The following is a 25,660-nucleotide window of genomic DNA, read 5'->3' on the forward strand; positions in this document are numbered from 1 at the left end:
TTTTTAAATTTTATTTTGGTACTATTAATTTACAATTACATGAGCAACACAATGGTTACTAGACTCCCCCCATTATCAAGTCCCCACCACATATCCCATTAGAGTCACTGTCCATCAGCATAGTACGATGGTATAGAATTACTACTTGTCTTCTCTGTGTTGTACTGCCTTCCCTGTGCCCCACCCCCTACATTATGTGTGCTAATCGTAATCCCCACATTTCCCCGCCTTATCCCTCCCTTTCCACCCAACCTCCCCAGTCCCTTTCCCTTTGGTAACTGTTAGTTCATTCTTGGGTTCTGTGATTCTGCTGCTGTTTTGTTCCTTCAGTTTTTTCTTTGTTCTTATACTCCACAGATGAGTGAAATCATCTGATACTTGTCTTTCTCTGCCTGGCTTATTTCACTGAGCATAATACCCTCTAACTCCATCCATGTTGCTGCAAATGGTAGGATTTGTCTTCTTCTTATGGCTGAATAATATTCCATTGTGTATATGTACCCCATCTTCTTTATCCATTCATCTACTGATGGACACTTAGGTTGCTTCCATTCCTTGGCTATTGTAAATAGTGCAGCGATAAACATAGGGGTGCATCTGTCTTTTTCAAACTGGAGTGCTGCATTCTTAGGGTAAATTCCTAGAAGGGGAATTCCTGGGTCAAATGGTATTTCTATTTTGAGCATTTTGAGGAACCTCCAAACTGCTTTCCACAATGGTTGAACTAATTTACATTCCCACCAGCAGTGTAGGAGGGTTCCCCTTTCTCCACATCCTTGCCAACATTTGTTGTTTGTCTGTTCAATGCTGGCCATCCTAACTGGTGTGAGGTGATACCTCATTGTGGTTTTAATTTGCATTTCTTTGATGATTAACAATGTGGAGCATCTTTTCATGTGCCTGTTGGCCATCTGAATTTCTTCTTTGGAGACGTGTCTGTTCAGCTCTTCTGCCCATTTTTTAATTGGATTATTTGCTTTTTGTTTGTTGAGGTGCAAGAGTTCTTTATATATTTTGGATGTCAACCCCTTATTGGATATGTCATTTATGAATATATTCTCTCACACTGTAGGATGCCTTTTTGTTCTACTGATGGTGTCCGTTGCTGTACAGAAACTTTTTAGTTTGATATAGTCCCACTTGTTCATTTTTTGCTTTTGTTATCCTTGCCCAGGGAGATATGTTCATGAAGAAGTTGCTCAAGTTTATGTCCAAGAGATTTTTGCCTATGTTTTTTTCTAAGAGTTTCATGGTTTCATGACTTACATTCAGGTCTTTGATTCATTTTGAGTTTACTTTGTGTATAGAGTTAGACAATAATCCAGTTTCATTCTCCTATATGTACCTGTCCAGTTTTGCCAACACCAGTTGCTGAAGAGGCTGTCATTTCCCCATTGTAATCCATGGCTCCTTTATCGTATATTAATTGACCATATATGCTTGGGTTAATATCTGGACTCTCTATTCTGTTCCACTGGTCTATGGGTCTGTTCTTGTGCCAGTACCAACTGGTCTTGATTACTGTGGCTTTGTAGTAGAGCTTGAAGTTGGGAAGCAAGATCCCCACTGCTTTATTCTTCCCTCTCAGGATTGCTTTGACAATTTGGGGTCTTTGGTGGTTCCATATGAATTTTAGAACTATTTGTTCTAGTTTACTGAAGAATGCTGTCGGTATTTCCATAGGGATTGCACTGAATCTGTAGATTGCTTTAGGCAGGATAGCCATTTTGACAATATTAATTCTTCCTACCCAAGAGCATAGGATAAATTTCCATTTATTAGTGTTCTCTTTAATTTCTCTTAAGAGTGTCTTATAGTTTTCAGGGTATAGGTCTTTCAGTTCCTTGGTTAGATTTAATCCTAGGTATTTTATTCTTTTTTATGCAATTGTGAATGAAATTGTTTCCCACTTTCTGCTAGTTCATTGTTAGTGTATAAGAATGCAACAGATTTCTGTGTATTAATTTTGTATCCTACAACTTTGCTGAATTCAGTTATTAGTTCTAGTAGTTTTGGAGTGGTTTCTTTAGGGTTTTTTATGTACAATATCATGTCATCTGCAAGCAGTGACAGTTTGGCTTCTTCTTTACCAATCTGGATGCCTTTTATTTCTTTGTTTTGTCTGTTTGCCATGGCTAGGACCTCCAGCACTATGTTGAATAACAGTGGGGAGAGTGGGCAACCCTGTCTTGTTCCCAATCTTAGGTGAAAAGCTTTCAGCTTCTTGCTGTTAAGTATGATGTTGGCTGTGGGTTTGTCATATATGGCCTTTATTTTGTTGAGGTACTTGCCCTATATACCCATTTTGTTGAGTTTTTATCATGAATGGATGTTGAATTTTGTCAAATGCTTTTTCAGTATATATGGAGATGATCATGAGGTTTTTGTCCTTCTTTTTGTTTATGTGGTAGATGATGTTGATGGATTTTCGAATGTTGTACAATTCTTGCATCCCTGAGATGAATCCCACTTGATCATGGTGTATGATCCTCTTGATGTATTTTTGAATTTGGTTTGCTAATATTTTGTTGGGTATTTATGCATCTGTGTTCACCAGGAATATTGGTCTGTAGTTTTCGTTTTTGGTGTAGTCTTTGCCTGGTTTTGGTATTAGAGTGATGCTGGCTTCATAGAATGAGTTGGGAAATATTCCCTCCTCTTCTATTTTGTGGAAAACTGTAAGGAGAATGGGTATTACGCCTTCTCTAAATGTCTGATAAAATTCAGTTGTGAATTTGTCTGGCCCGGGGGTTTTGTTCTTGGGTAGTTTTTTGATTACCGATTCAATTTTGTTGCTGGTAATTGGTTTGTTTAGATTTTCTCTTTCTTCCTGGGTCCGTCTTGGAAGGTTGTATTTTTCTAGAAAGTTGTCCATTTCTTCTAGGTTATCCAGCTTGTTAGCATATAGATTTTCATAGTATTCTCTAATAATTCTTTGTATTTCTGTGGGGTCCGTCATGATTTTTCCTTTCTCATTCCTGATTCTGTTTATGTGAGTAGATTCTCTTTTTCTCTTAGTAAGTCTGGATAGGGCTTTATCTATTTTGTTTATTTTCTCAAAGAACCAGCTTTTGGTTTCATTGATTTTTTTCTGTTGTTTTATTGTTCTCAATTTTATTAATTTCTTCTCTGATCTTTATTATGCCCCTCCTTCTGCTGACTTTGGGCCTCATTTGTTCTTTTTCCAGTTTCAATAATTGTGACTTTAGACTATTCATTTGGGATTGTTCTTCCTTCTTTAAATATGCCTGGATTGCTATATACTTTCCTCTTAGAACTGCCTTTGATGCGTCCCACAGAAGTTGGGACTTGTGCTGTTGTTTTCATTTGTCTCCATATATTGCTTGATCTGTTTTAATTTGGTGATTGATAGATTGATTATTTAGGAGCATGTTATTAAGCCTCCATGCATTTGTGAGCCTTTTTGTTTTCTTTGTACAATTTACACCTTTGTGATCTGAGAAGTTGGCTTGTAGAATTTCAATCTTTTTGAATTTACTGAAGCTCTTTTTGTGGCCTAGCATGTGGTCTATTCTGGAAAATTTTCCATGTGCACTTGAGAAGTGTGTGTATCCTGCTGCTTTTGGGTGTAGAGTTCTGTAGATGTCTGTTAGGCCCATCTGTTCTAGTGTGTTGTTCAGTGCCTCTGTGTCCTTACTTATTTTCTGTCTGGTTGATCTGTCCTTTGGAGTGAGTGGTGTGTTGAAGTCTCCTACAATGAATACATTGCATTCTATTTCCCCCTTTAATTCTGTTAGTATTTGTTTCACATATGTAGTTGCTCCTGTGTTGGGTGCATAGATATATATAATGGTTATATCCTCTTGTTGGACTGACCACTTTATCATTATGTAATGCCCTTCTTTGTCTCGTTACTTTGTTTTGAAGTCTATTTTGTCTGATACAAGTACTGCAATACCTGCTTTTATCTCCCTATTGTTTGTAGGAAATATCTTTTTCCATCCCTTCACTTTGAGTCAGTGTATGTCTTTGGGTTTGAGGTGAGTGTCTTGTAGGCAGCATATAGATGGGTCTTGCTTTTTTATCCATTCTATTACTCTGTGTCTTTTGATTGGTGCATTCAGTCCATTTACGTTTGGGGTGATTATCGATAGATATGTATTTATTGCCATTGCAGGCTATGGAGTCGTGGTTACCTAAGGTTCAAGGGTAGTTTTTTTTTTAACTATCTAACCATCTAACTTAACTCATTTATTATGCTATTATAAACACAGTCTGATGATTCTTTATTTCTCTCCCTTCTTTTTCTTCCTCCTCCACTCTTTATATGTTAGGTGTTTTATTCTGTACTCTTTCATGTTTCCCTTGAGTGATTTTGTGGATAGCTGATTTTATTTTGCATTTAGTTAGTATTTGGTTGGTCTACTTTCTTTCCTATGGTTTTATTTTCTCTGGTGACCTCAATTTAGCCATAGGGGCACTTCCCTCTAGAGCAGTCCCTTAAAAATACCCTGTAGAGATGGTTTGTGGGAGGTAAATGTCCTCAACTTTTGCTTATCTGGGAATTAATTCCTCCTTCATATTTAAATGAGAATCTTGCTGGATACAGTATTCTTGGTTTGAGGCCATTGTGTTTCATTGCATTGAATATATCAAGCCATTCCCTTCAGCCTGTAAGGTTTCTTCTGAGAAGTCTGATTATAGCCTGATGGGTTTTCCTTTGTAGGTGATCTTTTTCTCTCTCGGGCTGCTTTTAATACCCTGTCCTTCTCTTTGATCTTCACCATTTTAATTATTATATGTCTTGGTGTTGTCCTCCTTGGGTCCCTTGTGTTGGGAGATCTGTGTTTTTCCATGGTCTGAGAGACTACTTCCTTCCCCAGATTGGGGAAGTTTTCAGCAATGATTTCTTCAAAGACATTTTCTATCCCTTTTTCTCTCTTCTTCTTCTGGTATCCCTATAATGCAAATATTGTTCTGTTTGGAACAGTATTCTCTTAATTTTCTTTCATTACTAGAGATACTTTTATCTCTCTCTGCCTCAGCTTCTCTGTATTCCTGTTCTCTGATTTCTATTCCATTAACAGACTCTTGTCCCTCAGCCAGTCTGCTCATAAATCCTTCCGTTGTTTTATTTCATTTCTGTTACCTCCGTCCGGAATTCGTCCCTTAGCTCTTGCATATTTCTCTAGCTCCATCAGCATGCTTATGACTTTTATTTTGAATTCTTTTTCAGGAAGATTGGTGATTTTGGTCTCACCAGGCCCTTTCTGGTGTTTGAGGGATTTTGGACTGAATAAGGTTCTTCTGCCTTTTCATGGAGATGGAAGTTATTGCCGGTGAGTAGCACCTATGTCAGCTGAGAGAACAAAGTCCCTTCTTACTTGCTGGTTGCCTTGCCCGTCTCTGCTGCCTGTGCCAGTCAACCGCACACAGGGAGCAGCCTCTGGGTCAATCCCCTGAGCTGCCATGGGCAGGGCTCCCTCGGGATGGCCTAGGGCACTGGTTGGGGTTGCAGGTGAGCGCCATTGTGTTCTCCTGCGAGAACTGTGCCCCTTTGTGCTTTCTGGACTTTGCGCCAGTCTCTTCTGTCTGTTCTGGACAACTGCACACAGGGAGCAGCTTCTGGGTTGATCCCGAGCTGCCATGGACAGGGTGGCCCTCGGGATGGCCTAGGGCCCTGGCAGTGGTTGCAGGCGATCAGCATGTGTTTGCTGCAAGAACAGAACCCCTACATGCTTTCTCGACTCTGCGCCGTTTTCCTCTGCCTGTGCTGGTTAAGCAGGTACAGGGGACAGCCTCTGGGTTGATCCCTGAGCTGTTGTGGGCAGGACGGCCCTGGGGATGGCCTTGGGCACTGGTGGGCATTGCAGGTGATCAGCACGTGTTCACCATGAGAACAGAGCCCCTACATGCTTCCTGGACTCCGTGCTGGTTTCCTCTCCCTGTGCCAGTCAGCTGCATGCAGGGGGAGCTCTGAGTTAATCCCCTGAGCTGCTGTGTGCGTGGTGGTCCTCAGGATGGCCTAGGGCACTGGTGGGTGTTGCAGGCAAGCAGTGCGTGTTTGCTACGAGAATAAAGCCACTTTGTTCCTTCCCGACTCTGTGCCAGTCTCTGCTGTTTGTGCTGGTCAACTGCAGGCAGGGGGCAGCCTCTGGGTCTGATCTGGTTAGCTGTGTGCTGGGAGAAGCCTCTGTGTGGTTGCTGTGGGTGGGGCTGATGCCTGGCTCCTCCGCAGCAATGGCAGGTCAGTCGGTTCGCTTGCAGTGCCGGAAGGGGAGAATGAACAGCAGGTTGCTTATCACCGTGAGGGGCTTCGGAGATGCGTTGCCACCCACAGGGTAAGGGCGCCTTAAGTTTCTTAAAGTTCCCAGCCTGCTGGGCTGAGTGTGCAAGGACGATTTTGTCCACCTGTTAAACCCTTATCACTTTAAGACTTTTAGAGCACCCACTTTTCTTTTGTCCCAGGGCAGCCGGCTGTGGGTCTCAGTCAGAGATTTTGCTTTTCCATTCCTCTAATATCCAGAGCACCATGCAATGTGTGTCTCTGTTCCCAGTGCAGAGTACTAGGGCTGATTATTTAGTAGTCCTGTGCTTCCACTCCCTCCCCACTCTGGTTCTTTTCCTCCCACTGGTGAGCTAGGGTCGGGAGAGTGCTTGGGTCCCGCTGGGTCGTGGCTTTGTATCTTACCCTTTTTGTGAGATGCTGAGTTCTCACAGATGCAGATGTAGCCTGGCTGGTGTATTGTATCTTCTGGTCACTCTTTTAGGAATAGTTGTATTTGCTGTATTTTCAAAATATATATGGTTTTGGGGGGAGATCTCCGCCACCCTACTCACGTCGCCATCTTGAGAATCCCCCTGTTTCATTCTTGATATTCATGATTTGTGTCTTCTTTTATCTTTTTTAGTCTTCCTAGAGATTTATTTATTGATGTTTTTTCAAAGCACCAGCCTGTTGTCCCACTGACTCTGTGCTCTTGCACCCAGTCCCACGGATTCGTGCTGTCTTCCCTATTTCCTTCCTTGCACTTGCGCACAGTTCCCTTTGCTCTTCTCTGCCTAGGGCTTTGTGGTGGGACTCCGAGGTACCCCACTCTGCCCAGGCAGACAGTAGTGCCGTCCATTTCCCCCTCCCATTGCTTTAGGCTTCCACTCATTCTTTATGTATTTTTTTAAAAACTTCTGTTGAGTCTTCCGCTTGACCTGTTGTTTAAATTCTATGGTTTGGAGTTTTTTCTGTTCTCTGTTACTGGCCTCTAGTTTGATTCCATTATGGTCAATGAAGTCATTTTCTATGATTTCCGTTCTTCTACATTTGTTAAGGCTTGTTTTATGACCCAGGATATGGTCTATCTCTGTATGTTCTGTGGACACCTGAAATGATGTGTACTCTGATGCTGTCTGGAGTGTTGGGTGAATGTCTGTTGGATGTTGGTCCACAGGTTCAGTTCTTCCACATCCTTAGTGGTTTCCTGCCAAGCAATTCTCAGTTGCTAGTTTGCACTGTATATATTTTTCTTTTACCATCAATCTATGTCATTGTATCTGGTGAGTTTCTTATATGTAGGACACAATTGGACCTTTTCTTTCCAGCCAGTTAGCCAATCTGGGTTTTAATTGGTATGTTCAGACTATTTACACTGGTGGTAATTACTGACATGTAGTATACATTACTGTGTTTTCTGTTTGTTCCTGTGCTTTTTGTTCCTCTTTCCTTCCTGTGAATTATTTCACGAATTTTTAGAATTGCATCTTGATTTATTATACAAACATGACTTTAAAGTGAGGCAAAGCAGTTCACTAAAGTTTAATAGTCAGGAGACGTGGCACAAGGGAGGTATTAGGATATACATATCCAAAAGGAAGACTTAGGAATCACTAATAATACTAGCTGGCAAATTAACTTTTTTGAGATAGTTTTTGAAAAGTAAGTCTCAATAAGCAGTAAGAATCTTTCAGTATAGCTTAAAATGTTACCAGGCAAGACTTCAAATATTTTACTGCTGTGATGTGGAATTCTTCTGGTGTGGAGAGATGTTTAAGTGGCCATATCCTGCCTCCCTGAAAGGGCAACATGCTCTGACCTTTGACAATCTCCTGTCATATCCTCAGGGGAAAAAGAGCTGGGAGTGCAGCCACCTGAGGGCGTCTATTCAGAGACTGCACTGTCAGGACCCTCGCCCCAGCTCACTCAGAGACACTGGTCAGTATCAGCCAACTCAGACTCACCTCCAGGCTTCAAGAAAAGTCCCACAGAAGCTTCCAAGAATTTAAATGAAGAATGGGAAATGTGACCAATTCTCTGAAAATGTACCCTTCTCTGTGCAATACATATGAGATTAACGATATTTGTAGGGTATTTACAAAGTACTATAAGCCATTTCTATTATATGTGGGTTTATTAAAATATTATTCCCAAGTTTGATCAACAAAAAAATTTATTGAGGGTTTGCCCTATACCATTCTAAGAGTTGCACATATGTTAAACAAAGGATCTTTTGGAAAATAAACTTCCTGGGGTTTACAATGCACGTCTGAGCCTCCTATGGACTACAGGGACTGTGTGTATATCTCTTCCACAACTACTCTGGGGGCTAAGGAGGTCATCCTATATTACCACCCAGGGAGTTGGTAACACATGAATCTAAAACAAATGCTGTTGCTTACTTATTACACTGTTTTTTCAATAAAGCATGTATAGCTCTCTGAGGCAAAGGATAATATTCCAGATTTATACTCAACTGGATATCTTTTTTTTTTTTTTAATTATTTCAAATATATTTTAAAACAAAGAGACAAAGGAGGGCATTACATAATAAAGGGATCAATCCAGCATTGTAAATGCCTATGTACCTAATATAAGAACACTTAATTATAAAGCAAATATCAACAGACATAAAGGGAGAAATTGATAACAATGCAATAATTTTAGGGAACTTTAACACCTCACTATGTCAATGGATAGATTATCCAGACAGAATGTCATAAACAGTGGCCATAAATGGTATATAAGACTAGATGGATGTAACAGATACACACAGAACATTCAATCCAAGCACAAGAATACACATTCTTTTCAAATGCATATAGAATATTTCCCAGGATAGATCATATGTTAGGCCACAAAACAGTCTCAATAAGTTTAAGAAGATTGAAATCATATAAAGTATCTTTCTGTACCACAGCAGTAGGAAACTAGAATTCAATTATAAGAAAAAAAACTGAAAGAAAACCCCCACAAACATGCGGAGGCTAAACAACATGCTATTAAACAGCTAATGGGTCAAGGAAGAAATCAAAGAGGAAATTTAAAAATACCTTGAGACAAATGGAAATGGAAGCACAATGTGCCAAAATCTATGGAATGTAGCAAAAGCAGTTCTAAGAGGCAAATTTATACTGATACAGGCTCAACTGGATATCTTGCCTCAGTTAAACACTAAAGTCTAAAGATTTTATAACAATAATTCATGGGTATTTTTGGAGCTGGAAAATTGTGATTCTGTCTACTATAATTGCAATACAGTCAAGTGAAAGACCAATTCCATGCATTTACATTGGATATTTTGGAGAAAACTAACCTTTGACTCGGACATCACTATACCGCTGAAAGTGGTGGTATGCAGCTTTCCAGGGGTTTCGGTAGTGACGGAGCAAAGTAATGGGGGGTCTTGGACGCACTGGGACGTACCTCACACCTTCTTCATCTATTCAAAAGGGAAGAAAAAGACATTAAATAGCTCATTATATATTTTCAAAAATCCTCCAGGTACAATTTTAGTTAAGTGAGCTGTAATTGTAAGTGAAATGTGACTATGTAAGCAGCCTTAAGGATGGACTTCTGACTCAAGGGGGAAAGCTTCACATGACAATCATTAGCTAAGTGACCATTACCGATATACTCCTTGGGAGGAGACTTGCGCTTCTCAGCTTTCACCAGGAGGCTCTTAGCAGCAGACTTCTCATCATCGGTGCTATTCGTCTCCATCATATCGCCTTCTTCAGTTGAAATCACGTGCTGTTGCTTCCGAGGCTTTTTCCTTGGTGAGGCACCAGGCGGTAGGTCACTTGTAGGCATGGACAGGTTGTTAGCCAGCAAAGCAAGAGATGGAGACACAGTGCTGGGAGCCAGTGGAGGAACTGCTGTCAGAGGGAAAAGCACGCATATGTATAAGGACCCAAACCTAATGGAAGGTGTCCCTGATTTCCACCAACGAGAATGGATGAGGAGATAGGAGGAGAGCATTAGTTTTCCTGAGTCTTCCAATGTGCCAGCACCGTGTTAAGCTCTCTAATTATGGCAGAGGCTGCTAACTGCAGAAGCCACTAATACCCCACTGAGCAAGTTGTAGTATCCCACAATTCCACAATCTTGAAGTGAGAACCTTCACTTTTGATGGGCATATTCACACTCAGCTGAAATGCAGTACTTATTAGCCTCCCTTATAGGTAGGTGTGACCATGCGAAAAGAAAATAGAAGTGTTTTGTAGTACTTTTTGGAAGTTTCCTTAAAAGAAAGAAGGTGTGACCTTCTATTCCTCATCTTCTTTCTGTGACCTTGGAGCTCAGATATGATAGGTGGAGTTCCGGCAGCTATCTTAAATCAAGAGCACAAGGGTCAAAATCCTAGGGTAGTAGGAATCCGGATCCCTGATTTTCTGGAGTTCTCAGGCCACCCCTGGACTGTTTTTCCTATCTGAGGCTTTTTATACTCACTGTTCTCTTGGCCTGGAATTCTTTTTTCCCAGATAACCTCATGACCAGCACTTCACTGTTTTAATGTCTCAAAAGATCACTTCCTCAGTGAAATCCTCCCTTTAAAACTTTTCTTAAAATTATCACAGCTCCAGCCCTAACTTTCCCTCACATCTGTATCCCTACCTTGTTTCACCACTTGTCTCCCTCGCTAGAATGTAAGCTCACAGGGGGTGGAGATGCACCTGTCTTGTACAAGGAGGCCCTCAGTGCGTGCTGCAGAGCCCCCCAGCACGAGGCAGGGTACTGTCAGCTTCCCCAGATGGGAGGTTAGGGGAACCACCCAAAATGAGGGAGCAGGGGAGATCCACAACTGAGAACATTTTGTTTCCATTCCTGGGTTATCCGTGGTACCTTCAATGGAAGTGCTGAGGCTAAATATGGATGGGTGCCACAGAAGGCGATTTTGCTGCATAGTAGGTGAAATAAATGAGCAAATAAATCAACAGCAGATCTAAAAACTGTAGACATAGCCCAGTCACACCTCTTGCTATAAGCGGCGTGGGAGACGGAGGCCTTCATGCTGGAATGGATCTTCGTGTAGTACTGGGTAGGTGGGGTGCAAAATGACCTGCTTTCTACTCTGGCTTTGTCTGCATTTCATACATTGCATACTATCAATGATCGTTTTGTAGAATTTCAGATTTCTCAATAAATTATTTTTTTTAAAAACCCTAACAAATAAAAAGAAAACCTCTAAAATGGAGGAGTCTGCATACAAGCTAGAAGTTTAGAGTCAGGAGGAGGAGGGACAAGGGGTAATGAATAGTTTAGGATTTTACTAATCACATGTAAGTTTATCCAGAGGATGTTTTCAATAACATAAATATTGCTTTACTGAATAAACGGGCAACAAAAATTGTCAGGAATAAATTGTAAACGATCAGGAATTGGCTATAATCATATCGTAACCCCTTTCACATGGGAGTATTTTCTTAATGAATACAACAATGAAGCTACATTTAAGTATATTCTCGGGGAAGCAATAATCTTTTTCATGATTTTGGTAAGAAATAAATTAAAAGGGCAGCAAAAATGGTTTTGGTTTTCAAAAGGAGCTTAATACTGTCTTCCATTTACTAAAAACTAATAAAGTGCACATTTAAAACGGCCATCCCAGAGTCAGGCTCCCTGGCTGCCGTGTCTAGGTCCAGGGCCGGGGCGCCAGGAGAGCTGGAACAGAGAACACTTGGCCACTGGACTCACCAGACACCGGCCGCATGATGTCCATCGGTTCCACTTCCTCTTTAACTTTTATATCAGGGACAGCAGGGCCCAAAACGGAGGAGAGACTGCCACCCACGGCCGCTGGGGGCGGGGGGGCGGTGGCAATGGCAGTGGCGGGCGGAGGGGCGGGCACTGCCCCAGGAACGGCTGAAAGGGCAGCTGCGGGTTGTGAGGGTGGACTAGCTGCCATCACGGCTGGAATGCTCGGCGCAGGCTGCTGAGCTGCGGGTGGTACTGCGATGGTGGGCTGGTCATTACTCTGATTGGATGCCGTCTCCATGGACACGGTGACTGGAGTGGCCACCGATACGTGGATTTCTGATTTAGGTTTGGCACTGAAACACAAAAGTAAAGAAAATGCAGCAAACAGAAAACTGCCTTATCCTGTTAGCATCTCAGAGGAGGGGATCTGCCCAATTCTTTCTGTATAACATGTAGCACAACTGAAACCATTTCTTGATTCTACAAACTGAACTCTAAGGTAAGCTTTAAAGGGAATTCAAGTTTCAAAAATATATCCTCCTTGCCCATCACCATGAAGTTTTAAAAACAGCAATAAAATTAACTTGGAAAATAAACATTTGAAGACATCATTCAATGTCATGTCACTGAAATACAACTAATTTTTATTATTTTTTCTCCCAGAATTCCATAATGCATATGTTGTCTCAGGAATTTTTCCCCCACGATTGTACTCATACTTCATATGTAGTTTCTTGTAAACCTATTTCTTATAAAAGAGGAAACTCATGCACATGGCAAAGATCCAAAAGACCCAAAAGAATACAAAGTGAAAATAATTTCTCTTTACTTCACACACCCAGCCCTCTTCCCACAGGTAGCAATGCATAACTTTTCAGTACATCTTACCAGAATACTCCAGGTATCTAAGGTAGTTACAAATACAGTGTGTTCAAAAATCTATATCCTATTTTTCAGTTTCATAAAAAGGATTCAGTCACGTCATTATAAATTCTTTTTAGACATTTTTAAGCAAAATATTTTATTGAATAGCCATGAAGGTTTACCTAATTTATGTTACTACTGCTGAGAATTCAGGGTATCAGAAGCTACACAAAAAATACTCTTCAAGTTCAAGGCCAAGAACAACTGGACTTCCACAGGCAAAAACATCTGTCATAGGTCAACACAGGTCATCACTGACCTAAACCCCACACCATATACAAAAATGAACTCAAGAGAGGTTATAAATCTAAATGAACAATGTAAAACTATTAAATTTTTTACAAGAAAATACAAAAGAAAACCTAGGATTAGGTGAAGAGTTCTTGTCAACATGTTACCAAAAACACAACCCATAAAAGAAAAAATTGATAACTTGGACTTTCTCAAAATTAAAAACTCTCATTTTGCTAAATAAAGACTTCATCAAGAGGTTGAAAAGACAAAGCACAGACTGAAAGAAAGTATCTGTGAAACACATATCTGACAGGATGAACCTTGAGAACTATGCTAAATGAAATAAGCCAGTCACAAAGACAGTATTGTGTGATTCCACGAATATGAAGTACCTAGAGTAGTTAAGCGCCCTGAAGAAAAAGTGGTTCCCAGGGGCTGGGGGGAGGGAAATCGGGGAGTTCTTGAATAATGGGTATAGAATTGCAGTTTTGTAAAATGAAAAAGAGCTGGAGATTGGTTATACAACAGTGTGAATATGTTTAATACCACTGGAATGTACACTTAAAATTGGTAAAAAACAAAACAAAACACACATGTGATAAAGGACTTATATTCATAATATATAAAGAACTCTGTGAATTCAAAACTAAGAAAACATATAATCCCATTAGAAAATGGGCAAAAGACATGAATAATGAACAGACACCTCACTAAAGAGAATATTCAGATGGCAAATAGTACATGAAAAGATGTTCAACCTCACATGAGCCATCAGAGACAAGCAGATTAAAGCCCTGATGATATACCACTACACACCTATCAGAATGGGGAAAATACGATTCAAAAAATTTTTTAATACTAAGTGTGGGGTATGTGGAACAACTAGATGTACAAAAAAAACTCCTACACTAGTAAATGAAGTTAGCAAGGTTACAGGACAAAAGGGTCTCAGATGTTGCAGGTGGGAATGTACAATGGTACAGCCATGCTGGAAAACAGTTTGGAAATTTCTTATAAAATTACAAATATACATACCATGCAACTCAGCAACTGCTGAGATAAAAGTCTTGGGGTTTTTGAAGAACCAAGATGGCGGCATGAGTAGAGCAGCGGAAATCTCCTCCCAAAACCATATACATTTTTGAAAATACAACAAATAACAACTATTCCTAAAAGAGAGACCAGAAGACACAGGACAACATCCAGACCACATCCACACCTGCAAGAACCCAGTGCCTCTCGAAGGGGGTAAGATACAAGCCCCGGCCCGGCGGGACCCGAGGCCCCTCACCCCAGCTCCTGGCGGGAGGAGAGGAGGCAGAGCGGGAGGGAGAGGGAGCCCAGGACTGCTGAACACCCAGCCCCAGCCATCCGGGCCAGAGTGCAGACACAGGGCGTGCATGGGGTGTTGGAAACTAGGGAAACGGAACAATAAGACCTGTGAGTGGGTCCCCGCAGCCACACCCCTGGGACAAAGAAAAGCGAGTGCTTTTTGTAAGTCTTAAAGGGACAGGGACCCCACAGCTGGACGGAAGTGTCCTGGTACACCTAGCCCAGCAGCTGGGAATCCCAGGGAACTCTGGGCGCCCTAACCCCCTGGGCGGCAGTGCATCTCAGAGGCCCCTCACGGTGATAAACAGCCTCCTGCCTGTTCCCCCTCCAATGCGGCTCCGCCATATTGGAGCAGCGGCCCGAGGCAGGCCATGCCCACAGCAACCGCGGAGCTCCACAGCAGCCCGGCAAGAATTAGAAACCCCGTCTGCATGCAGCTACCCAGCACAAGCAGCTAGGGGTTGCTGTTCTCCCAGGAGAAGAAGGCCACAAACCAGCAAGAAGGGACTTTCTCTTAGCCAACACATGCACCAGCTCCCCACAAATACCTCTATCGCCATGAAAAGGCAGAAAAATTTGATACAGACCAAGATCACAGAGGCAAACCCTGAGGAGATAGACCTAACTAATCTCCCTGAAAAAGAATTAAAAATAAAGCTCATAACCATGCTGACGGAGCTGCAGAGAAATATGCAAGAGCTAAGGGATGATGTCCAGAAGGAGATTACAGAAATGAAACAATCTCTGGAAGGATTTATAAGCAGAATGGATGAGATGCAAGAGGCCATTGATGGAATAGAACAGAGAACAGGAACGCATAGAAGCTGACATAGAGAGAGATAAAAGGATCTCCAGGAATGAAACAATATTAAGAGAACGGTGTGACCAATCCAAAAGGAACAATATCCACATTATAGGGGTACCAGAAGAAGAAGAGAGATAAAAAGGGATAGAAAGTGTATTTGAAGAAATAATTGCTGAAAACTTCCCCAAACTGGGGGAGGAAATAATCGAACAGACCACGGAAGCACACAGAACTCCCAACAGAAGGGACCCAAGGAGGACAACACCAAGACACATAATAATTAAAATGGCAAAGATCAAGGACAAGGACAGAGTTTTAAAGGCAGCCAGAGAGAGGAAAAAGGTCACCTACAAAGGAAAACCCATCAGGCTATAATCAGACTTCTTGACAGAAACCTTACAGGCCAGAAGAGAACAGCATGATATATTTAATACAATGAAACAGAAGGGCCTTGAACCAAGGATACTGTATCCAGCACGATTATCATTTAAATATGAGGGATTAAACAATTCCCAGACAAGCAAAAGTTGAGGGAATTTGCCTCCCACAAACCACCTCTACAGGGTATTTTAGAGGGACTGCTCTAGATGGGAGCACTCCTAAGACTAAATAGATGTCACCAGAGAAAATAATATCACAGCAAAGCAAGCAGACCAACCAAATACTAACTAAAGGCAAAAAATAAAATCAACTACCCACAAAAGCAGTTAAAGGAAACACAAAAGAGCACAGAATAAAACAACCAACATATAAAGAACAGAGGAGGAGGAATAAGAAGGGAGAAAAATAAAGAATCATCAGACAGTGTTTAAAATAGCTCAGTAAGCGAGTTAAAGACAGTAAGATACTAAAGAAGATAACCTTGAACCTTTGGTAACCACGAATCTAAAGCCTGTAATGGCAATAAGTACATATCTTTCAATAATCACCCTAAACGTAAATGGACTGAATGCACCAATCAAAAGACACAGAGTAATAGAACGGATAAAAAAGCAAGACCCATCTATATGCTGCTTACAAGAGACTCACCTCAAACCCAAAGACATGCCCAGACTAAAAGCCAAGGGATGGAAAAAGATATTTCATGCAAACAACAGGGAGAAAAAAGCAGGTGTTGCAGTACTAATATCAGACAAAATAGACTTCAAAACAAAGAAAGTAACAAAAGATAAAGAAGGACACTACATAATGATAAAGGGCTCATCCAACAAGAGGATATAACCATTATAAATATATATGCACCCAACACAGGAGCACCTGCATATGTGAAACAAATACTAACAGAACTAAACAAGGAAAGAGAATGCAATGCATTCATTTTAGAAGACTTCAGCACGCCACTCACTCCAAAGGATAGATCCACTGGACAGAAAATAAGTAAGGACACAGAGGCACTGAACAACACACTAGAACAGATGGACCTAATAGACATCTATAGAACTCTACATCCAAAAGCCACTATTTACAAAAGCCGAGAAATGGAAGCAACCTAAGTGTCCATCAGTAGATGAATGGATAAAGATGATGTGGTAAATATACACAATGGAATATTATTCAGCCATAAGAAGAAAACAAACCCTACCATTTGCAACAACATGGATGGAGCTAGAGGGTATTATGCTCAGTGAAATAAGCCAAGCGGAGAAAGACAAATACCAAATGATTTCACTCATATGTGGAGTATAAGAACAAAGGAAAAACTGAAGGAACAAAACAGCAGCAGAATCACAGAACCCAAGAATGGACTAACAGTTACCAAAGGGAAAGGGACTGGGGAGGATGGGTGGGTAGGGAGGGATAAGGGTGGGGAAAAAGAAAGGGGGCCTTACTATTAGCATGTATAATGTTTGGGGGGGGCACGGGGAGGGCTGCGCAACACAGAGAAGACAAGTAGTGATTCTACAGCATCTTACTACACTGATGGAGAGTACTGTAGTGGGGTTTGTGGAGGGGATTTGGTGAAGGGGGGACCCTAGTAAACACAATGTTCTTCATGTACTTGTAGATTAATGACGACAAAAAAAAAAGTCTTGGGATTTTTATCCTAGAGAAATGAAAATGTGTCTACAAAGAAAGCCGTGTCTCACTGTTCACAGCAGCCTTATTTGCAATAGCCCCAAACCAGAAAACGACCTCAATGTACTTCAATAAGCAAATGGATAAACAAATTCTGGTACGAATGATGCACCACATGCCCCAACAAATTATTGTCACCTGCTACAACTTGTATGGCTCTCAAAAGCACTAATGGGTATCCTTAGGTTATTGTATCTGAAATATATATATGCAATAGTTATGAAATTCCACTTATATAAAACTGAAAATGAAAAAATTATAGTGATGGAGGACAGCCAAGTGGCATGGCATTGGGGTGGAGGAAACGTCTTTGTGGTGATGAAACATTTTTGTATTCTGTCATGACAATGGTTATGTAAATCTGTTCATGTGGTAAAATGTCATAGTAATATACCCTAAAGGAAAAAAAATGTAGATAAAAACTGGTGACATTCTAAAAATGTCTGTAGTCAAATCAACAGTATTATAACAATGAGAAAGAAATTATTAAAAAAAAAAATTCTGGAGGTGGAAAGGATAAAAGCTGATGGGAAAAAAATTAGTAGAGGGACTCAGAAGCTTAGTTCAGCAGGTATAAGAACAAACAATAATCTTGCAAGATATGTCAATTGAGATTATCCAGTCTGAGAAACTGAAAAAAATATGGGAGGAAAAATAAGGCCTCAGAAAGTTTGGGACAGCAGTGAGCAACCAACGTGTGTAGTGAGAGTCCTGGAAGGAAAGGAGAGAGGGGCAGAAAGAATATCTTTAGAAATATGGCCAACAACTCCAAAAACTTGATGAAAAACATCAATCCACACATCCAAAAGTTCAATGAAGTCCACGTAGGTAAAACCAAGCAACTCACAGCTAGCCACATAATTGTCAAAAGGAAGTACTTAAAAGTAAAATTCTGTAATTTAACTGTACCAAAAAAGCATTACATGGCAAAACATTAAAAGTTAAATCTAGTTGAATATTATTTTTTCTATTTTCCTCTACATTTATAGATTTTCATTTGAAGAACTTTAAAAAAAAAGAGAATGCTGTAAGATAAAGTCAAAGATACCACCAAGAAAAGACTTCCAGCTTAAAATTCTCCCAGCCACTGTATGATTCAAGAGTACAGGCAGGACCTCTGTTAGTGGGAAGATGACAAAGCCATACTTTTTCCTACTCTTCCTGATAAACATGGCTAAAAACCTGGGTGTTATATGTGAAACACACGAAAACTGCTGAACGGTGCAGACAGACCAGCTAGGGTCTTCGGACCTGAGGAATGACCTTGGTGAGTTCCTTTTGGCCTCATGCGCCCCAGATTGGCTGCTGGAGACCTGGCAAACCAGAAATGTCAAAGGACACAGGAAAAAGAAGTCTCAAGTCAAGTCTGCTCAAAGAATCAAGCAAGAAGCAGATTTGCAAGATGGAAAACTTTTAGACAGTAATTGTTTGGCTCCAGTGAAATGCCATGGAAATAACTGTGGTCCCATCCCCATTCCCTCTGGCAAAGGCTGTGGCGAACCTAGATTTCCACACTTGCTAGGCTGCAATGAGGTGCCTCAATTATCTCTCCCCCACCCCACTACTGGTGTCAAAAGAGGCCCAGCAGGCCTCTGCACATCAGTTCCTACCTGGCAGAAATACACAACATTTTCCTTCCCCCAGCTGGGATGGTTGGAGAGGACTGCTAAATCAGGAGCTATAATAAATTCCAGTTTCCTAAGACCTGAAATGTCCAGGACCGAGCAGAAAACCACTTGTTAATCAAGAGCCAGGAAAATCACAACTTGAATAAGAGAGCAATGACGTAGGAAATACCTGATGAGGACTTTAATGCAGCTATCATAAAAATGCTTTGATAAGCAATTTCAAATTCACTTGAACAAATGAGGAAACAGAAAAATCTCAGTGAAGAAATCAAAGTTATAAGAAGAACCAAATAGAAATTACAGAAAAGAAAAAATACTACTGAACAAATAAATTCACTAAATGTTCTCTGTAATAAAGATGAAATAGAATCAGTGGACTTGAGGATGACAGTGTGATTTACCTAATCTCTAAGGGAGAATGAAGAGTGAGAGCAGGATAAAGACATTTTCCTATATATGAAGTGTCAAAAGTTGACACCTTTGTCTGTGATGAAAGGGATGCTCTAACTGATCAAGAGAGCAAACCAAGAGAAAGGAAGTACATGGGCTCCTGCTGATGAGGTGAAGGGAATTCAGAGCACGATGGAGGAAAAGGACCAGGGATAATAATGGCTGGGCATCAAGTGCAGAGGGCAGCCGATGCAGACGAGCGCAGGTGGAAGCAGGGCTTCCAGTAGGGATCATGCTGAGAAAAGATGGAACCAACTGAAATCTGACAGGCCTGCCTGTACCCAGAGGATTTCTGCAGGTTTGGTGGGAAGTGCGAAGATGTATTAGTGGTTGGCAGAGAAAACCTAAGCAAACATTAATAACAGCCTTACAGTATTAGATGACTTCTTTTACAATTAAATTTTTAAATTTATTTTGACAACTTTATTTTCTAAATCTTTTTTCTATTTTATAACATCTTAATTTTCCTTCAAAAGATGTAATGGACCTCCCTTAACGATGGCTACCTCCACACAATACCATTCTATTTTGTATTTCACTGAATCTAAGATGCTGACAATCACACAATACACCAATACTTTGTGTACCACTTTAAAAACAATGGTAGAATATTAACAAGCCATCAATTTAAGATCATATATTGATTTCAGAGATGTTGACATGTACATATTTGATCTTGCTTGTATCATAGTATGTTCTGTATGGTTTTTATCTTTGTTTCTTTTGAAATTTTGTTCACTTTTTCATTTCTACCTGCCATGTCTACACTTTGCTGCATTAATTTTGCCTTCACTCTGTGATGGTTTCTCCTAGATCTTTGTTCAGTTCTGTCAACTCATGTGTCGTCTCTTTTGTTTTGTCATTTCATCTTGGGAGTCTTTGCGTTTCATCTTTGTGTTTTCTTTCTTAGGGGTTGTGGTTATTTGATTAATTTAAATTCAGTCAAATGTTTTGTTACAAACTTCATCTGCCCTGTTTTTCTGGTGAGCATTCTTAATGAACAAATCAGTATATTTTGTTGCTCTTTTCCTACTTTTTAATTTTACTTATCTTCATATTGATCCTTTTATTACTCATCAGTGAATGAGCTGGGTTATTCCCAAAGACAGCTATTCCCTCGACTCCTTTCACATGGGCATGGGACTGTGGGGACACTGATCTTTCGTTAGCTGTTCTGCACAATCCAAACGCTTTCTTCTTTCAGGTGCCTACAGCAAATAAAGCAAGTCTGGGTGCCTGTGTAGGGCCCCACCTCCACAACTTCCCTGAACCATTCTAAATCCTGGGGAGCATCTACAAACAGCCCCTCCTCCCCCGAGTTTTCTGCACACATTAGTGCTCACTAGGAATATACTTGTGTACTCCACCGTGCTCTTCACCTTCAGGAATTATGTATTTTTGTAGCACTTTAAAAGTAACTCCATATGCTATTTTGTTTAAAGAAAAAAAACCCCAGCCTTTTAAACAATAGAAGTAATATTACATTAATAAAATTCAGTATCTTGGGTTGGCAAGAATGTGGAGAAAATGTGACATATATTTCACAAGGATGTAAACAGGTATACTGACTGCAAATCAGAATTTAAACTGCAGTCACTTTGACCCAGCAATGCTATTTCCAGGAATATATCCCAGAGAAATGTTTGCCAAGAGGCTCAGTGGTAAATGAGCAGATTTACTGCAGTATTGTTTATTACAGTAAGAACTGGACATCACTCCAGTGTTTGTTAATGGAGGACTGATCATTGCAGCTACACATCTGGGAGCATCCACCGTATGAGAATACAGCCTCCTTTCCTGGCTTTTCATTTCCCCAACTTCTAAAGACAGTATGTCCTAGGGCAAGTTCCATGTACTTCTCACATCTAGACTGTCAGTGGGATCTCTTCCACTCCCATGGTGTTTAAGAACCCATATTTGTCTGTAATTCCCAAATCCTGATCACCTTAATCTATCTTCAGTTCTGGAATTGTATCAACTTCAGAATTTTATACCCAACAATGCACCTGATTTCTCCACTCAGTATATCTAACCACTTGGATATCTCAAGCAGAATGTTTAAAACCAAACCATTAATCTTTCCCCTTCATTTTAGAGGTTAACAGGCGCCTCCTTTTAGAAGGTTAATTCCTTATCGGTCATTGCTCAGGCAAACCTCACTGCTATCCTTGATTCCCCCCTTTCTCTCCACTCCATCAGAAAAATCCAGAGTCTCAACTCTTCCCGAGACGTGTATGACCTCCAAGCAGGCCCGAGCCATTAAGATGGTCTACGATTCTCTCTCTCTCTCACTTGGTCTCACTGCTTCCACACTGGTCTCCTTGCCGTTTATTCTCAGCACAGGAGGCAGCACAGAGTAGTCCTTTAAAAAATAAGTGAAATCATGTCACTCTTATGCCTTCGCCCTCTGATGGCTCTCCATTTCAACCAGACTAAAATCCAGAGGGTTTTGAATGGCCCACAAAACCCTATAAAATCTGGTCTTTATACTGCCTTGTATAACCCCCAATTTGTTCTAGGCTGGTTTCCCTTCTGCTCCTTGTGAATGCCTAATAAACAGTCAGTTTTCACTATGCACAATACTGATATGTGAATTTCACGTATGTATGTGCAACTCTATTACGCCAGTCCCTCACCAACATCGTTCAAATTTCAGTTACTACAGTATTTTAACTGTGAGTAATCATGTAAAGTGCAAACTTTGCTGCTAGCTCTTCAGTCCACAAGCACCATGTAACTAACAGACCCGCATCGTGGTCCATGACAAATCACATCACTTCTTCTTGAGCATGTCAGTGACTGGTCACTGTGCATCTGCTACCATTTTATGCAAGCAGCAAAGCATGTAGTTGCTGCTGTTCCTTGTTTCCAGTGATAAACCTAGGTGAAATTTTTCAAAAATGGATGATCAAAAAGAGATCTGGCCAACAAAGATGAAAATGCAGAAAAACAAGATAATTCTGGAAGTAAAGTTGGAAGTGACCATAAGATCTGAAATGGCAATAGCAAAGAAAGGCAGGATGAGACCGAAGCTTGTTCGAAGATGGTGTGGGCCCTACTCAGGAAGTCCAGTGAGTATGAAAAAGATGGCAAAGTCGCTCCGTGTCACCGCTTAGTTGGAACTAGTTGGCGCAGAAAGCCACTCTGGTGAAATGGACTATTTACTTCTACTTTGGATTGAAGACTGTTTAAAAAAAAATCCTAATCATTCAGGCCAAACTGTTAAAGTTGGTTGCCCCATTGAAAGAAAATGGCAATTACAAGGAGAATTGAAAAAAAAAGCCCTTTCACTGGCAATAAGGGCTGGCTTGTTTTAAAAGTCAGCATGAACTTGATGAAAAGTTAGCTGGTGAAGCTGCCGGCACAGAAAAGGCGCTACGGTGAAACGTGCACCCAGACCCTAAGGACAGTAAAGGCAAGACTGTTTTGATGAAAAGGATGAAATGTCCTTGGAAGGGATGCTGGCCAAAAATTTCACATCAAAGGAACTCTTACAGATAATTTACAACACTGAGAAGACAAAGGATAAATGTCTGAAGCGGATCCAAACTTGGGAGGAGTTCCGCCCTCCCCCGGGCACAGGACCTGCTCTGCGTCACAGGTCTTACAGTGCGAAGAAGGCAATCACTGTTCCAACTGCTCTCACTTAGTTTTTGGAAAGAAATAAAACGCTCTGATTCTCAATGCTTTGAATGTTTAAATCCCAGTGTACTAGGTAAATATTAGTTGTACTATTTTTTTCATCTCCCTATATAACCGCTGGTAGGACAGCTTTCTGTATTTTCCCAAACGTTTTTAAAGATCACAGATATTCCGAATTTCCCCCACTACGATCACTTTTCAGTTTCAGTTTTCTATACTCTTGCACTCGCCCAGCATGATGCCCGGCGTGCTCCTACACCGAGGCCTTGGGCCCCGCCCCTCCTCTGCCGGACCTGCCGACCGGGAGCACGGCTTCATCCCTCAGCAATTCAGCCGCTGCCCAGGGAAGCCTGGAGGACGTCCTTGCCTCTTCCTCCCATCACCTTGACCCAGGCTTTCTTTTCCTCATGTATTCATTACTTCTCTACACTCACTACAATGTAAGCTTAAGGAAAATGGACACTTTGTTCTAGTCACCACTATATTCCCAGGTTCAAAGACCATACCTGGCGCACATACGAGGCATTCATAATTTTTTTCTTGAATGAAGTTTTAGGAAGTAGACTTGAATATATTAACATGGTAAGCAATTAGTGATATAGGGGAAAAATGCAAGGAAGAACAATCTAATCAGCAAGATCCTGTTTCTAATAATCTATCAATGCATCTACATGTTAATGTAGAAAAAGATATTTAACAAAGTTGTTACCTATCAATATTATTCTGGGGAGTGGGATGGCAAGGTGGGTACAGAACAGGACAATGATTTTTACTTTGTATTTTCACTGTGAGGCAGGCTCTGTTCTAAGCGCTTTAAATTTCTCTCAATTAAATACACAAAAATCCTATGAGGTAGATGTTATAAGTATATCCATTTCATAAGTGAGGATCAGAGAGGCTGACAACTGTGTCCAGGTCACACAGCTAGAATGTTGACATGAGAAGATGCACACAGGCAGGTTATGTAAAGTTTGTCACACGCTTTAGGCTCCCTCCTCCCAATTCTATGCAGCTGGAAGCAAGAGTGATAACGTTCACCCGCTCACCCTGCAGGCCTGGGAGACCCGGACGTACTCCGCAGAGAGCTCTCCACTCGAGGACCAGCTACTTCAGGAGGCTGAGGGGGAATGAGGGTTTTCCGAACTGCCATTCTGCAACATGAGACAGACCCAGAAAACAAGTCAGAAGGCATTCCAGGATAAAAAGTACACATTCGCTATGCATATTTATGGCAAAACAAAAGCACTATGTTGGCTAGGTATTTTAATGGATTTTTCAGTTTTATCAAAGTAATAGAGGCACATTACCTAAAAAGTCAAATAGTACTAAAAAGCTTTTTAACAAAATACAGCAGTCCCCTCCTCAGCCTTCCTCACCTCCTGCCTTTCTCCTGGAATCAATTGCTGTCACTCTTCTAGCTGCTGCTTCTAACATGCCATATCTCCTTTCTACTTAATATTAAAATGTAACTAAGTATTAAGTGCTTATGATCATTATTAGGTTTATGTAGTTATTTTGACCTGAGCAAGTTCCTGGAAGGCAAGAAAAAGTTGATCAAGGTGGTCAGCGATCAGGTATGCCATTCAGCAGAGGCCACGTGCACTCAGACTAGGAATTAACCCCTGGGTTCAGCAGTGAAGCAGTCATGAGCAAGTATGACAGCTTTCGTTTGGCAGAGTGGTGGGAGCAAATGCTGGACAGAACTGGGTTGGAAAGAAACCAGCTAGAACCAGAACATACCACTGTGCAATGCCTAGTAATCAGGGTCCAGATGCAGACCATCAAAGCTAACATCTCAGAAAGGGTGGCCACAAGACAACAACACCTCTCTTGGTAAAAGACTAAACCACCAACTTATGAAGTAATCTTGCCCCAAAAACACAAAACGCTAATCGAGCTTCTATATTTATGTAACAACATTAGAGAAAACACGCAGGAGAGAAAGACAAGCAGATGACCCTGCAGGGGTGGAGGACTGAACTGTGTTCATGATACAGCCACAGCCTAAGTCCTGGTACCTGTGAATAAAAAAAAAATAGGGCCGTTGAGAATGAAACGAGATAACGTTCTTAAAATAATTCTAGATTTAGGGAAGGCCCTAAATCCAGTAACTGGTATCCTTCTAAGAGAAAGAAGAGGGAGATTTGAGACACACAGACAAAGAGGGAAGGCTGTGTGACACGGAAGCACAGATCTGAGTGATGTTTCTGTGAGAAATGCAAAATATTGCTATCAGCCACTAGAAGCTAGGAGAGAGCCATGGAATGGATTCACCCTAAGGGCATTCAGACTTAATCCAGACACTGCCAACACCTTAGTTAAAGACTTCTAGTCATCAGAACTATGAGAATGAATTCCTGTTGTCTTAAGCCACTAAATTTGTGATGTTATAGCAGCCCTAGGAAACTAATACAGTGGGGTTGCTCTGTATTATACAAAATACAAAGTCCAAGGAGAGAAATACAATGGGGATGCTTTGTATTAATTTTTTTTGTATTTGTATAATTGACAGTATCCAAGGAGAGAAAGGGATGGAGATTTAAAAACACGTTTCTTCAACAGATAAACTGCGAGAAAAAAAGAAAGAGAGGAAACCTATATATTAGAAGAATCTTAAGAGACGTAACTAATCATAATGTG

At 40.9% G+C, this 25,660-nt stretch overlaps 1 protein-coding gene across 11 annotated transcripts in view; it reads right to left on the reverse strand.

The window, feature by feature from the left end:
• The window catches only part of SAP130 (Sin3A associated protein 130), a 73,790-nt gene that overhangs the window by 10,135 nt on the left and 37,995 nt on the right, over positions 1-25,660 (reverse strand). For 8 of the 11 annotated variants that reach the window (XR_005024573.2, XM_036884194.2, XM_036884192.2 and 5 more), the window contains 4 exons: positions 24,067-24,171; positions 11,927-12,282; positions 9,859-10,107; positions 9,546-9,671 (listed from right to left, as the gene is read on the reverse strand). Coding sequence is in view for 10 of the 11 variants with exons in the window: in XM_036884194.2 (XP_036740089.1) it covers positions 9,546-9,671; positions 9,859-10,107; positions 11,927-12,282; positions 24,067-24,171 (836 nt within the window). In the remaining variant the exon portion in view is untranslated. The remainder of the gene's footprint in view (positions 1-9,545; positions 9,672-9,858; positions 10,108-11,926; positions 12,283-24,066; positions 24,172-25,660) is intronic. The other 3 variants (XM_036884196.2, XM_036884195.2, XM_036884191.2) reach the window with 2 other exon arrangements.

The sequence above is a fragment of the Manis pentadactyla genome, chromosome 8 (genome assembly GCF_030020395.1).
Source record: "Manis pentadactyla isolate mManPen7 chromosome 8, mManPen7.hap1, whole genome shotgun sequence".
Classification (NCBI taxonomy): Eukaryota; Metazoa; Chordata; class Mammalia; order Pholidota; family Manidae; genus Manis; species Manis pentadactyla.